The sequence below is a fragment of the Centruroides sculpturatus genome, unplaced genomic scaffold (assembly GCF_000671375.1).
Source record: "Centruroides sculpturatus isolate CEXI.00-Female unplaced genomic scaffold, Cexi_2.0 scaffold508, whole genome shotgun sequence".
Classification (NCBI taxonomy): Eukaryota; Metazoa; Arthropoda; class Arachnida; order Scorpiones; family Buthidae; genus Centruroides; species Centruroides sculpturatus.
Window position 1 is genome coordinate 254,308 of NW_019384691.1, and position 16,596 is coordinate 270,903.

The following is a 16,596-nucleotide window of genomic DNA, read 5'->3' on the forward strand; positions in this document are numbered from 1 at the left end:
GTGTAGTCTTTTAGATAAAAGATTCTACATAACAACTTTGAGAAAACGGTAATATCCTACTTTTAAATTTACGAAAAATAAATTATTACATGTACAAAAATTCATAAAATACTGATCAAATTATACTTTTAAAAGTAAATTTATGAAATCTTCAGTAAAAAATGCTTTTACACATTTCTAATTCTTACATGCATATTCTTGGAATAAGGCCATGCATCTCTTAGTTGAATAGCTTTGATCCAACTGTTCATTTGTTCTTGATCTTCTTACGCTGAAAACAAAAATTTTAATATTAATTTTTACTAAATTTTGCATCGTACTTAATGGTTATTTTAAATTAGAAGTAAAATTACCGCAATCTTTGAGAGAAAATATGCCAATTAAGGTAAGGGATCCAGTTACGGTCCACCAGTCGGCCATAATGGGGTCCCTTACCTTAGTTTTATAAAATTAAATTTTTAAATAGTCCCATAATTTCAGGAAATTGTGTCAATGTAAGATCAAAACACAATTTTCCAAGATGGACTCAAAAACAGCCTTCTTGTCCACAGAGTGGATAGAGTATTAGAAAATAACTGTATACAGTAATAATAAACGTGAATATTTAAATATGTACTGTACACAGAATACTAAAATATTACTTGATTAACTGCATAAAAATATGGTAATAGGTATTCAATATTTTTAACATTAAAGTAGTATATACACTTGACAAAATAAATTAATTTTAACATCAATTATGTCTGTCTGGTCGAATAAATTTGTCATTCTGCCAAGATGTCTCTGTGCAGCTTGGCAGCATAAAAACAAAAATGTGTTTCTTGATCCTTTCCTTAAGTGACTTTGAAGAATGGCTAAGACAGGTGAAATTCTAATCTAATTGCATAATGAATGGGAAAAGTAGGAACCTTTTCCACTTGTTCTTCACCCAAAGGAGACAAATTTGGATTTTTTTGAAGTACCTGTAAATATTTTTGTGTTTTAAATTAATTTGAGTATATTTACACCAAAAGACAATTGTATCGTCAGTTCTTAATTGTAAAGTTTGTTAGACATTACCATAATTTGGCACAAGTAACTGCACATAATTTTGGATACAAAGCTGTCAAACAACTTTGACCTTGTTTTAGAAATAGACTACACTAGTCACAAACAAGCACACTTTCTAGATGTTACTCTCCATTAAAATAATACATATATAAAATACATATTACAAATCCATAGGCATACCGTGGAACATTCAATGTAATAATGCCGCTAATAATAAATGAAATAATGGCCGAGCCAGTTTACATGATCTATTCATCTAATATATCTAATTATTATCTAATAAAGTTATATCAGTCTGGCCGTTTAACTAACTAACCCACTTGACCACTCGTCAACACAAAATGTTTGAGTAGAAGCAGACTTCTCAGAAAAACAAAATGGTACGACTGAAAGAGGACGTCAATTGTGCTACAGAAATAATCTGAAATCTCTGTGAAATATTTCAAGTACTATAAAGTATTAAAGTTCAATCACTGAAGTATCATAAACATGCTAAAGCATCCATCTAATTCGGCAGTTTTAAACCTTTCTGAGACCATGGAACACAATTAATTTACTTTTTATTATGCAGAGCATTAGCATCAATACATTCAAAAATCAATAGACATTTCCATGTTTACTATTCTCACAAAACAACGAAGCAATAAACTAATAAACTTTATTGTATTGAATAAAATAGAAATGTGGAATTGTATACAAATGAAGTAATATGCTGTAATAAATTTGCAATAAAAACTTTAAAAATTTTTTGTGGAACACTCATGATCGATGGAGCATGGATCGAGAATCACTGGTCTAGTCAGTCCATTGTAGTCCCAAATATCTATTTTCAGATATTTGTTCATTTGCTTTACCATTAGTTATTTTCTTTATTTTTATTTGCAGTTTAGTAAATATATATATAAAACTACTAGTAATATCATTTATATAAAGAGTTGAACTCTGTGTGTTGCAATTAATATCATCATAATGCAATGCAAAATGGAGTAATTGCCTAGCTTGTGGCAACTTTCCACAGTCACCCAACAAGAATCTCGTTGAACACACATGAAATCTGCTGCATTGTGCAATGCAATGAAGTTCACAAAAATGCACTTTCCACAGAGAACTTTTATTAATAGTGTTTGCATGCCAAGCAGGCTGATATTCCACAGGTCAAGATAGCAAAACACGATTCCATGCCCACCCAGATTAAGGCTCTGTGGTTTTAATATTGGCATGCAACATATGGTTTTAATACGTATTTGTATAATATGGATACTGTGAAATATAAGAGAGTGCCTGAAAATACGAACGTCTATTTACTTATGGATTGTCTCTATAGAGTGCAAACTGCAGAGTACAGTACAATACAATACATAGTAATACTTTACTGTATACTGAGAAAGATAACAACCCCTGGTTATTCAGAATTGTTATCTAAGGAATGCCATCAATTTAAAAGCCATAATCACAAAACAAAGTTGCAAATAATACAAAGGTTACTCTGAAAGTTTTGCAGTACAAGAAAACCATCTGCAATGAATTGAAGTGTTTATTTTTTTAATAATAAACTTTATATGACACATTACATATAAACAAATTTCATCAATCTCTCTTAATCTAAGTGAGACAGACCTCTCTCTAATAGTAGCAATATGGCTTGGAGATCTGGGGCAGTTCTGTAGACAAGGTTCACATTAAAAGGAAGTTACTTTCTGCTCAGAGCCTAGCAGCTATCTCAGTGGTAAAGGCCTACCGAACCACTCCCACTGATGCCATCCTTGTAATTGCGGATCTTCTACCAATTGACTTAGTTATCAAAAGTAAAGTATGGAAATTTCATCAATATAAACTTGCTAACAATAAAATTACCACTGAAAAGTATAACTCAATCACCAAAAAAAATAAAAGTCCATTCTGATGCCATTAATATTGCTAGTCTTATAGCTGATCGTGGCCTGGACCTGAAGCTGAAGCCAGTTCTTCAAGCGTTACATCCCAATTTCACCACTGAGCATCTTTTCTTCATGGATGGTTTCTGTGTCCCCACTGGCCTTTGTATCTATACGGATGGCTCTAAGTTGGATAGGGGGTGTGGGCTCCTCCATCGTGGTGGTCTACAGCAACATAAATGTCTATCAGGCCCAGTATATGCTGGCTCCTCACTGTAAGGCTAACCAAGCAGAATCACTGGCTATCAGGAATGCACTAAGATGGATCAGGAATAATGCCAACTCTAGGTACTACAATAAAGCAACCATTCTTACAGATAGTAGAGTCACCCTCCTTCAACTTAAAAACCTCAACATGAAACTCCCCATTGTCAGTGAAACTGTCCAAACCCTTCTTCTACTCATGAAGGATATAGACTTCAAATTTATATGGGTGAAGGGTCACTCCGGTTTTCCAGGGAACGAGAGGGCAGATCTACTGGCTCACTCCACCCCTGATAGGTTTAACCACTGAACTTACAGCAATGTTTCTCCCATCTGGTTCTCCAATTAGATTAGTCTGGCCTGCTGGAAGTACTGGTAGGAAAGGTGGAATGCCAGCTCCAAGGGGTAGGTTAACCCACCCGTGATTATTCCCGACGCTATAATCAGAAGGGACAACAAGCATCTGCTCCCCTCCTTCCATCTTACTCAATTGTTGACCAGTCACAGCAACTTTGGTTGTTACCTCTTGCAAGTTCTTCCATAAGGGCAATGGACAGTGCACTTGCTCTCTCAACGAGATGGAGGAACCATTCCATATTATCTACTGCTGTCTTCACTATATTTCTCAAAGGAGAAGTCTCATTAATATCATTCAGCATAATATCAATGATATTAAGCTCAAGACTTTTGTAAATAACAAGACCATCCACAGTGCCTTTACAGACTTTGCCCATAGCATCAATGTGCTGGGCTAATTGTCAGACTAGCCATTCCGGATTTATTGCTATGCCCTCATTGTTCAGTCTCCCATCTGTAATCTGGCACATTATCACTTCCACAGGGTTTTATCATCACATCGTCTAATTGGGCAACTATTCGTCACATGTCTTGCTTTTCAACTTTTTCGTAACATGCTTCTTTATTATAATTGTGTTGCCATTGCCCCGGTTCCTATGTTTTCTCTTTTCCCTCTTTACTATCTCACTTTATATTCCTCTTCTCTCTCACCTCTTCAACTTCACATTTTCCTTCCATTTCATCTGTAGTTGGGCTATACCTATGAGTGCGGCCCTTTAACCTTTCTATTGTATTGTAATAGTAGCAATAGAACTTTCTATAGAAGCGCTTCACACGATGATTTACTATGATTTTTGTGATAGACTAAATGACAAAGACTGAAATAAATAACTGAAATTGGCTTTTGGGGATGATGCTCCATCCTTTACTATTCAGGTGTGTTACAAAAAATTTCAGAGGTGTTGTATTTTCTTCCATGATGAACCACATGAAGGGCGACCATGAACAGCAGTGACTCCTAAAAATGTAACTGCTGTCCAACGTATGATTACATAAGATCAAAGAGGTACCTATGAGATGATACAGGAGAGACTATAGATTGGAGCCTCTGCAGTTACATACATTCTGCATAAGAAGTTACAGTTAAAAAAAGTAGTGTCTTGACGAGTTGACAGATTTCGAAAAGTCAGAGTGTCATGAATCTCTAAGAAAACTAGAAATGTTGAACCAAGATGGACACTAGATTATTTCTAAGATTGTCACAGGTGATACATACCATTTTATAACTGTCTCACATGTCAAGAAAGTCAAATATGGATCCATAAAGATGATCCAATTCCAACAACTGAGAAGGCAGAGAGCAATAAAAAGAAAAAGTCATGTTTGTTTTTTTTACAGTAGCACTGGTCTGGCAAAAGCAATTAAGCTTGATGAACAGAAGACAGTAACGGCTAATTGATACACTACAGTTTATCTTCCTAGAATTCTGGAGTCTCTGAAAATTTGAGGTCGAATTATCATGATGTGAAATTCAACCTCACACACTGTCAAGAAGGATGTTGATTTCCTTTAAGCTTATACTGTAATATAAGAATCATTCAACATCCACCATATTCATCAGATTTGGCATTGTGTGACTTCTGGCTATTTTTTAATTTCAAAACACATTTGAAGAGTTGCAAATTTAAAACACAGAGGATGAAACTGAAGCTTCCTTAACAGAGTATTTTGATAGCATTTCTGGAAAATGAGTGGCATCATGCTTTTGATCTTTGAAAGGAGCAACTACGTAAAGTGCATTTTGGCCAGAAGAGAGTGCTTTGAACATAAATAAAAAATATTTTGTTTCAGGCCACTATATAGTATTCCTGTATTGCAAAACTTTCAGAGTTACCTCCGTACCACATTCCAGATCTTGTCCACACAGTCTCCTCCACATATTTGTGTTGTCTTTTGAATATTCATCTCATTTGATTTGGCACAATTTACCAACAAGAATTGGAAAATGGCAAATACCAAGAATTCATCACAAATAACTACCCAAAAAACTCAGTATCTGCCAAAATGTTTGCTTGGCATTCAGCAAATAGCAAATGTGTGAATGTGTCCTGATATAACACCAAAAACTGAAGCAATATAGGTAACTAAGAAATTAAATTCAGCATATAATCTTAATATTACATTAATCAAAATTGTAGAAGGAAAATAATCAAGCCAAATATTCTAATATCTAACTATTAATTTATAATTAATGGCATAAGACAGAGGACTAACTGTGTACGTTTAGAAAAATTCCAGTTTTTTTTTTTTATTGAATTACTAGATTTAACCCAAAAATGCAAAATTTAAGATATTTGGATTGTAAAAGATTTTATGGCTTGCTAAATATTGATATTTAAGATTAAGAACTGTCAGTCTGTACTAAATTCACTGATTATTATGAATTTCAAATGATCAAACATTTTATTTTCCGGTTCAATTATCTTTTTTTTTTCTTTTTACCAAGAAAGGTAGGGTCCAAATTTAATAAAACAAAATCCTCGCACCGGATTTTAAAAATTTACCTTTATCAAACTAGAAATGTCAGTATGGGACTTACTGACAACAAAACAAAAAATACATTACAACTGCAAAGAATATTGCAAAAATTCAATGTTACAATTTCAACTCACTTCATTACAATAATACACTGGTGTGCAAAACTTTAGCAAGAATGTAATTTTTAAGCAGACAGCCATGAAACTGTAGAAAAGGGCTTGTTGTGATCAGCACAATGAATACCCAATTCAGTAGAAAGGTTATTCGTATGCAGGAAGACGACATCACAAGTGACACAAGGGCATGCAAAATGCACGTAGTCAGCATGCGCAATGCAAGATTACAATAAAAAGAAGGCTTTGATTCCATACTCTATGCATTCTATTCATTTTTTGCACTAGTATACTTTTTTCATCCCTTAAGTACAAAATACTGTTTCTGTATTCTGAATTTCGTGTCTCCCAGGTGATTTCTTGCAGAGTTATGACAAAAAACAATTGTTGCTTAAGTTTTGCACAACAGTGTAAAATCAATTATTAGATGTGTTGGGATGAAATGAAGGTCACCAAGCATGTCAGAAACTAACACCATCTTAGATGCATCGAAACCCTTGATATCTATAAACCTATGCATAAGAGGAACACTCAACAAGGTCCTGATACATCTAACACCTGGAAATCCTGGTTCAATGTAGTCATGACGTAACCCAGCAGACCTTTTTTGTCACAAGTTATTTGTTATTCTTTTGCATGTGTCATTGTAGTGTAACAGATTGTCAAATATTTTATTTTTATATTTTAAACCTTGTTCGGCATTCCAATGTTTTTTGTTCCATTTTCCATTAGCTTTCATAAATTGTTCAATTTCTGAATCACAAACCTGACAAGGGTCATTAAATACAACAATCTGTATCAATTTGACGATGTTCAATTCGATGATCGACGATGATATAAGTATGCTAATAAGAAATAAGTTTTTACTTGTCTCCCTACTAACATTTATATAGATAAATCCTAAATAATTCTCAACTTATTCATAAGACTAACATTTAAATAACTGGAAAGAAATTCCATTTATTATGCATATCTTATTACCAGATTATGCATATGATGCTCTACCAGGGAAGAATTGATATAACAATTGAGATCTAACAAATTTCAAACTCTGAAACTTAAAATAACCAAAACAAAGATTAGAAATAATATAACTAGAAACCAAAAATGTTCTGTTGCTACCTCAAACAAAGAATTCAGATAAGAAATTTTAATTTTGTTAACATCTCTACGTAGTATTCGGTACATTGAGCAAGCTCTTACTTATTTGCATTTTTCACCAGATTTGCACCCTCTGGTGTTAAAAACAAAACTACTTTATCTGGATTGTTTCAAGTTTAAAATGCCAGTAATTTTGTGTGGGACACAGGGCCGGATTTAAGCATTTTGAGGTCCTAAGCTGCTGAACTCTGTGCGAGGCACCTTACCAACCCTTCACAATTTTAGAAGTCAATCATAAAAAGAAAAAATTTTTGATGGCCCCTTGGAACTCGAGGCCCTAAGCAAAAGCTTACATAATTTACTTGTAAATCCAGCCCCGGTGGGACAGATGTCAAAGCCGATGTTTTTTAACACAAAGAGCACAAATATGTATAGAATGATTCTGCTCATTTCTTTTGATAATACCACGTAAAATGATGTGTCCTGCTAGCAATAATTCTCCTATAAAATCTCTGGATAAACAGATACAGGCAGCATATATCATTATACCAGACAGTAATAAATGATTAATTTTACATTGATTAGTTACAAGTGACCAAGATAAAGTAGCCATTTTGTAAAACTGCAGCACCTTCTTTATGAGCTTAGGTCTCGTGATCTAAAGATGGTCATGAAAAAGGCAAAGAACCAAATTACAATTAAGGAAGGATTTTTGCACACAAAAATGATACAAAACTAATTACTTTTAACTCAAATGTATGTACTTGCTATTCAACCTTTCATACTTACGTAACCTACACAAACTTTTATTTAAATTTATAGAGAAATAAACTGCAGTACTCTTACTCAGACCTTTAACATGCAGTGCAATTTTAACTCTCAAATGTTTTCAGTTGTCTTAAACAACCTTCTTCGGGAAGAAGCAAATTTCAATTTAAAAAGAAGAACAAAAGCCAGAATGTCTTCTGGAACAACTTGATTTCGAATATTACCGTATCATTTTAGAACAAAGAAAATTTAAATGCACATGTTTAAAGGAGAGAACATTTTGCTTTTAATATATATATACAGATTTATATTTGAATCTATGTAGAAGTCCAACATGCACAATTAAATTTTCATTGTTCTAAAGTGGTAATATTTTAAACTTGTTCTAGAAGACATTCTGGCTTCTGTTGTTGTTGTTTTTTTTTTTTTTTTTTTTTTGAAAGTAAGTAACAAGACATTTCTTTCTTTAACCCTTTATTAAATGTTTCTAAACAAGACAAAATATTCTCCATGTTTTGAGACCTGAACTAAAAAAAGTCCTGAAAGGAAAAAGTCCGTGTGTGTATTGGCGTTTATAAGAAACAAAATTTGGCATGAAAGCTTGTGTATGAGGAGCATTGATGCATTGATGCTATTAAATTTTAGTGGTTAAAGGTTAGAGGGGTAGGGAGATAGAGAGCTGTCATGTCAAATCTTGAGAGAGGTAGATCTTAATGAAGATGTTATTCGTTGTTAACCGTTACAATGTTTTATATAAAAGTCATCACTACCCTTAAAATCAATAGATTTTGAAGTAAAACAAAACATTCAATGTATAAATTATTATTTTCAAATAATTTATAAATTTTAAACTAAAATTAAATATTCAGGTAAGTATTTGTGATTTTTCTTTTAAAGAGAATTAAATATTTGCATACCAGAAGTAAAAATAACATTTTAATCTTTGTTTTTTTGTAACACCAACTATCTATATCTATAAACCTTTTACCGGTGCACATATCATCACACATCAAAGTGTGATGATACGCGCACCGGTAATAGGTTTATAGATATGAGTTGNATCACCTGGACGTCTCATTGTGGATTTGGCCAGGCCCACAATGGGCTTGAAAAATAGGCTCTCTTAGTATTCACAGAACAGAAATAAAAAAAAAAAAAACATGTATTAATGTATGTACAGTACACAAACACACAAGTAGACTTAGGGGAGTGTGCAGGATGCAGCTGTACCCTCTTCTCAGGGTTTTTTTCCAAGTAAAAGATGGATAACATATGACACTTTATGATATAACACCCCTTTTTATTGTAGTTTTTAATTATTTTTTTAGTCATGTATACAATTTAATGTGTAGTTTTTATATTTTTTCTTATTTATACCTTCACTTTACTTTTCAAGCAAAAGTAATTTTTTGTTGTATTAGAACTTTTATTATCCTTCAAATATTTTTTAATGCATGTTTTTATTACTGCATATATACTTTTATCGTCATTTTATTGCCATTTTAGTGCATTTTATGTTCTCATTAGTTTTTAATAGGAAACAGTTGCTTTCTTGTTACATTAATGAGGCTATACTTGCTTAGTAGACAAGTAAAATAAAGAAAATGAAATTTGCAAACAGAAAACAAACTAATATAAAATGAAAGAAATAACACAACATAAAAGAAGTAAAAGTTAGTGGACATTTCTTTATTTAATGTTAAAAAGAAAAATAGATAATTAAAATAAGAAGAAAACAAGTAAAACAAAATTAGTTTTAATTAATAAAATTGTAAACATTGATAGAAATGTTTTGAATGTAAGGATAATGTTCACTAAACTGCACAACTGCATTAGAATAAACAGTATACTATACTACCCCATAACTTAAATATTGTTGGTGTTGCCCAAGCGGTTAGGGCGGCTGCCTGGGATCAAATCTGGACGGGTTGAAAAACCCCAGGAATTTTTCAGGGGATCCATGTTGGGCCCCATTTCTCACCACTCAGTCACCACACTGTGGACCAATATGGGCTTGCTAAAAAACAATTTATTAATGAAGAATAAATACAATTAATGGCAGAATTTGTTAAAGCACTATGCAACTAATAAAAGAAACACTGTCTTTTGGCATTATGTACTTTAATAATTTCGTAAAAACAGCAACACTAGTATTTTCAACATTGTATTAACAGGATTTCTTTTATTAGTTGTATAATTTTGGCGCAGAGTGCATATTTACAGTTTTGAATCTGCTAAAGCATTGTTCCCATTCACTACATTACAAGTTCAAATTGTACTTTAGACACGAGCAATTTTGTTTGGATGAAGACCACTGTAATCGTGACGATGTACAGGCATTGTTCTTGATTAATGCAATTACAATGCAATAAATAAGCATAGCATCTGTTTAGTTTCACGTAAAATCATCAATCAACCAAACATGTATTCAGAAATTTTAATTTTACTACAAATTAATGTAAAATTATAAAGTTAATAAATCTTTTTATATAAATATTCAGAGATTATTTTTTAAATTTCTCAAATAACCAATATCAATATCCATTTTTCATTATCAATTTATCTTTAATTTCTAAAAGTACAGTCATTCCTTGTATGATACTAATATAAACTAAAGGTTTAATTACATTTTTGTCTTTATTCAACTACAACATAGTATTTATTAAATAATTATTACTTATTATTAATTACTGTAACATATAATGCAATAAAAGATATGAGCATTAGTTAAATATTAGAATGGCAATTATCATCAATATAGTTTGCAACTGTAGAAGACTGTCTTTTGACATTAATTAACTTTAACTGAAGTAATAAAGTAATACAAAAAACACAGTAATTATAAAATTTACAAGTATTTTCGATGCCTTAATCCTCAAGAAAATTTTAAAGGAAGATTATTATTTTAAATTTGTAAAGACTGCTTGAAAATTAGATGTAAACATGAAAAATAAATTTAATTTTAGTTAGCGTTATATAACACAACTGGCCAAACCTTGTCACGACAGAGTCATACATCACCTATCAGAAATACGAGAGTCACATCCTCTATCAAAACTGTATTTTATATAAAACTTATACGAGAGCTGCAATAAGGATCGAGAAGAGCCGCATGCAGCTCACAAGCCGCGGTTTAGCTACTGTGGTTATGTAACACCAATTAATTCAATGTCCGTTAAGTAAAGTCAATTGACATCTAAAGACAATCTCCTAACTCATTTACTAGATACAAGCAATATAGAGTACTCCAAAATTTAAGTATTGCTAAATCTAGATACAGTAAAACCCAATTACTCAATTAAAAAACAATTATGTTATGTATTTTTTCAACAATATAAAATTATGTTCTCATAAAAATATTAGGATTTAATTAAAATTAAAAATTAATTTAAAATTTTTATATTTTATAATGGTAGTAAGTTAAGTAGTAGGTGTGTAGTAGATTAATTAACAGAGAAAATACAAAGAAAACACCAAAAGATTGCTTTAAAAAAAGAAAAGAAAAAAAAAATCAATTTGGCTTACAAAACTAAAATTTAAAAAATTCAATTAAAATAAAATAACAAAATTTATTAAAACAAACTTATTCTTAAATATATAATAGTTAATAAAGTAATTCTTCATCTATAAGTTAGTGTTATATCTAATGTGAAATAATTCTTACAAGGTTTTAAACATCCACAACTACCTGGTGTCGCCCATTATTAAATACTCTACCACTGGCAGATGAAGGTGTTGAAGTAACGTATTACAGAACTGTCCTACTAACTGGACAAGATAGCACATGAAACGCTTACGCCTAGACGGCAAAGGGACATTCTCTATGTAACTCTGTTGTAAAACTATATTTAGAAACAAACAACCAAGCCAAAGGTAACTAGAGAATGACAGAAATGTTATTTCACAACTACTTTAAAACATATTTACTTTATCGGCCGATACTTCGCCGTTTAGCATCGTTTCAGTATATTTTTAAATCCGTCTAAAATTTCATATATATTTATAGCCATTTTTAAATAATATTTTTTAATTAAATAGTCGGGAAGTTTAGTTAATACCGGTCGTATCAATTTTATTACTTAAAAAGGCTGAAGGTTAATTAAGTAATTTGAGAGTTTCTGTTTATTTTTAAGTGCTTAAATTTAATATAAATTGATGATAATTTGCTAAAATTTATTTATTTACGTGCATAAGGTATTAAAACTACTTTTAAATAAATATTATCTCCGACGTTCTCTATCAGAATATTTAAATTTTCAAAAAAAAGCACTTGATTATATTTATATAAAATGTTAATTTAAACACGGAATTAGTACGTCCGGATGGCAACTTTCCAAAGAATCTTTTTCATCTAAAGTTATATATAAATGTTTAAAAAAAACAACACTTCTTCAATTTTTCTGCTCTAATCAATTTATAATTTAAAGCTTTTTTTATTAGTAAATGCTTTGTTTCAATTTTTTTTACATTAAGAGAAAAAAATAATTTATTCTCGTCAAACTTTTTGAAATTATACAAAGGAAAGTGGACATAATTTAAATATTTAAAGTAAGTAAATAATTAAATCATTAATTATAATTATTTTTTAATTATAATCAATAACTGTCCCTCAAAAAAATGGGTGCAGAGCTTTAACTAATGGCTTTCATCTGTCAAAATGTGTGTCACTGGAAGGTAAAAGTATTTGACACATTCCACTTTAACTACGACCTTGAAACATCCTTGATGAACTCTGTGTTTTTTGTGTATATAAATTTTTAATTTAATTAATTTAATAAAATTTGATGGAAGGAGAAAAAAGTGAAATTCTTTATATTAGAATCGTGAGAGCATTTTAGGCAAAAGGTATGTACAGTTTATTAATACTTTATTCTATAAAATACTTGAATACTTTATTCTCGTATTAGACTCGTAATTAAATAAATATTTTGGATAATTTTTAGAGCAATATCTACTAAAACATGGCATGCAACTTAATATTGCCTGCGGAGTAAAAAAAACAAATATGCCAGTCTGCGGAAACTTAAATAATAAAAAACAAAGCAATGAAAAATAACGAATTTCTAATTAAAATATAATCAAGTTTTAAGAATGTTAAATTCAACTTTTTAAATAAATATGAATTTGGTAAGATGCTAAGTGTGATGAAAATTGTTGCTTATGCAACATACATGCAATATTTAAGTGAACCGATCGTCTTTCAGAAAGACTTTAAAAACACTGGATTTCTATGAAATTAAACAAGAGTTCTATAAACAAAATGATGACAGTATAGAGTCTTGTTTCGTTCTGCATCACACAGACAGGATCAAAATAATATAATGATTATAACAAAAGAAAATATATTGAAAAGAATTTTAAATAGGAATAACCAAATGAATAGAAATCCTCTATAACATGACAAAAAATTGCGACTAGTATTCATACAAAATTCTAATTTTGTCGTCCAGAGGTATATGTTTTCTTCGACTTCTAGGCCTAGGTTTAAGCTTGCATAAAACCATCTGATAATGCACATCTCAATAATGCAATTTCCTATAACATAGAATTTATCTCCTGCATTGTATGGGACTTCATTGTATAGTAGAAAAAAATATTGTTGTTTGTCGATATCAAAATCCTACAATGTATGTAGGAGAAACAGGAAGAAAACTTAAAGAACTAAAGAACACGAAGTAGCTATAACACTAAAATATGAGACATCGTCACAGTATGATCGACGTAAAAAAAATAATTGTTTAATAAATAAAAATAAAATTTAAATAATATGTAAAGAAAATTAGAAGATTCAAAAAACATGTAAGTAGAATTAAAAATAATAATCCTATTAATTTAAATAATAGTACAAAGATAGATCTGTATGGTATGATGAACACTTAATGACGTCATACCATACGAATAAGATATTTAAACCGTGTCGGTCAATAAGCCTATTATGTTATTGTTAAGAGTACGGAAACCCGAGGAAATGTAAGTTAAATTTACAATCTTATCAAAAATTTTCAACTGATTATAAAGTAAATTATATCTAATTAATTTTAGGTTTGAGAAAAAAGGAACAAATTATGTCAAAAAACAAAATTCATATTCAAATACTGTCTAAATACAATAAGTAAGTAAGTTTAAAAAAAATTATAATCATATAATATTATCAATTTACATAAACTAATCAAAAACAGTTTGCTATTTTAGTCTGAAGAGGGACCAGCAAGGTTTCTTGGTCCAAAATGCATAATTGTAATAGAAATAAATAAGAATAAAGTTGTCTTCCAAATAAAATCTGTTCCATTAAAAATTGATATAGAATTTTTAAAGTTTTAAAAGAAGATTATCTCAATTTAAAAAATGCCGGCAAGGGATCTTGCTCAGCTTTCCCAACACTCAAACAAGAGATTCGAGGAAAGCCAATAATTTTTCATTACACAACAATATAAAATTAAGTATTAACAGAAGCTTAAAAGGAGTAATTCTATCAAATTATGATAAAAATTTCCATTTAAAAAAAAAAAACAATAATACTAGCTCAAAGTTAAAAAATTGTCCGTCACACCATCTGTTATGAGATATTATAAAAAACTTTATATTATTAATTATTACAAAAGACAAAAAGGGCTTAATTTTGAAGGTAGAGACAAGTTTTTAGAAATATTTTAAATTCTAACGACTAAAATTGTCATTCAGTCCAATCCCACTCCAGGGCCCTTAGTCTTGAGTTTTTCTTGTTACAATTCCCAACGTGTTGAATGTGAAGGTGTCATGGGTACCATTTCACGCTCTGACGTCAAATTAGTAATCTCCAGTTATAACTCGCATGCTTTCCCATCTCACCATGTGAGTTCCTATTCACTTTGAGTTGAGCATGCGAGATCTCTACATGAAAGTGAAAATGGCTAACCGATACGCTATTTCTGATTGCAATCAAAGCATTAGAAAGAGCTGAAAGAGTTATTTAAGAAGGCAATGAAGTTTTCGACCACGAGTAGATGCCATTTCTTTTCATGTCAAGTAAATACTAAAAAATATTTTAATTCATAATTGATAAAATTATAAAGCAAATTTTTCCAAAAATAAATGAAGTATCTAATTCATCNACTGCACAACTGCATTAGAATAAACAGTATACTACCCCATAACTTAAATATTGTTGGTGTTGCCCAAGCGGTTAGGGCGGCTGCCTGGGATCAAATCAAATCTGGACGGGTTGAAAAACCCCAGGAATTTTTCAGGGGATCTGTGGGACACAGGGCCAGATTTAAGCATTTTGAGGTCCTAAGCTGCTGAACTCTGTGCGAGGCACCTTACCAACCCTTCACAATTTTAGAAGTCAATCATAAAAAGAAAAAATTTTTGATGGCCCCTTGGAACTCGAGGCCCTAAGCAAAAGCTTACATAATTTACTTGTAAATCCAGCCCCGGTGGGACAGATGTCAAAGCCGATGTTTTTTAACACAAAGAGCACAAATATGTATAGAATGATTCTGCTCATTTCTTTTGATAATACCACGTAAAATGATGTGTCCTGCTAGCAATAATTCTCCTATAAAATCTCTGGATAAACAGATACAGGCAGCATATATCATTATACCAGACAGTAATAAATGATTAATTTTACATTGATTAGTTACAAGTGACCAAGATAAAGTAGCCATTTTGTAAAACTGCAGCACCTTCTTTATGAGCTTAGGTCTCGTGATCTAAAGATGGTCATGAAAAAGGCAAAGAACCAAATTACAATTAAGGAAGGATTTTTGCACACAAAAATGATACAAAACTAATTACTTTTAACTCAAATGTATGTACTTGCTATTCAACCTTTCATACTTACGTAACCTACACAAACTTTTATTTAAATTTATAGAGAAATAAACTGCAGTACTCTTACTCAGACCTTTAACATGCAGTGCAATTTTAACTCTCAAATGTTTTCAGTTGTCTTAAACAACCTTCTTCGGGAAGAAGCAAATTTCAATTTAAAAAGAAGAACAAAAGCCAGAATGTCTTCTGGAACAACTTGATTTCGAATATTACCGTATCATTTTAGAACAAAGAAAATTTAAATGCACATGTTTAAAGGAGAGAACATTTTGCTTTTAATATATATATACAGATTTATATTTGAATCTATGTAGAAGTCCAACATGCACAATTAAATTTTCATTGTTCTAAAGTGGTAATATTTTAAACTTGTTCTAGAAGACATTCTGGCTTCTGTTGTTGTTGTTTTTTTTTTTTTTTTTTTTGAATTGAAATTTCTTTCTGTCATGAAGGTCATTTAAGATGACCGAAAATGTTTTAAAATTAAAATTGCACTGCATTTAGAAGGTCTGAGTAGTAGTACTGTGGTTTATAACAAGAGCAGTTTTCAGAGAGGTGTATAGATAAGTAAATAGTTGTAATTTAATTTTGTTACAAACATACTAATTGCCTACCTTTGCGATTAACAACATTTTTTTTTTATGATCAAACTATTAATGATCTAGGTGCTATGCTTAACAATAAATTTACTTTTAAATTTCCTACAGACAACTCATTAATACGTAATGTGCCAAAGCTTGTACAAAAGTTTAGCTATTACTGAATAAATTATACTG

The 16,596-nt window shown here is 30.9% G+C and overlaps 1 protein-coding gene and 1 pseudogene across 9 annotated transcripts in view; one reads left to right on the forward strand and one right to left on the reverse strand.

Annotated features, from left to right (window-relative positions):
* Window positions 1-16,596, reverse strand: part of LOC111627335 (DCN1-like protein 4) — a 67,965-nt gene that overhangs the window by 7,666 nt on the left and 43,703 nt on the right. For 5 of the 9 annotated variants that reach the window (XM_023370894.1, XM_023370892.1, XM_023370893.1 and 2 more), the window contains one exon: window positions 189-271. In XM_023370894.1, coding sequence (XP_023226662.1) covers window positions 189-271 — 83 coding nt within the window. Of the gene's footprint in view, window positions 1-188; window positions 272-11,000; window positions 11,327-11,669; window positions 12,109-16,596 lie in introns of those variants that run through there. The other 4 variants (XM_023370889.1, XM_023370888.1, XM_023370896.1 and 1 more) reach the window with 4 other exon arrangements.
* Window positions 3,865-5,026, forward strand: LOC111627337 (annotated as a pseudogene).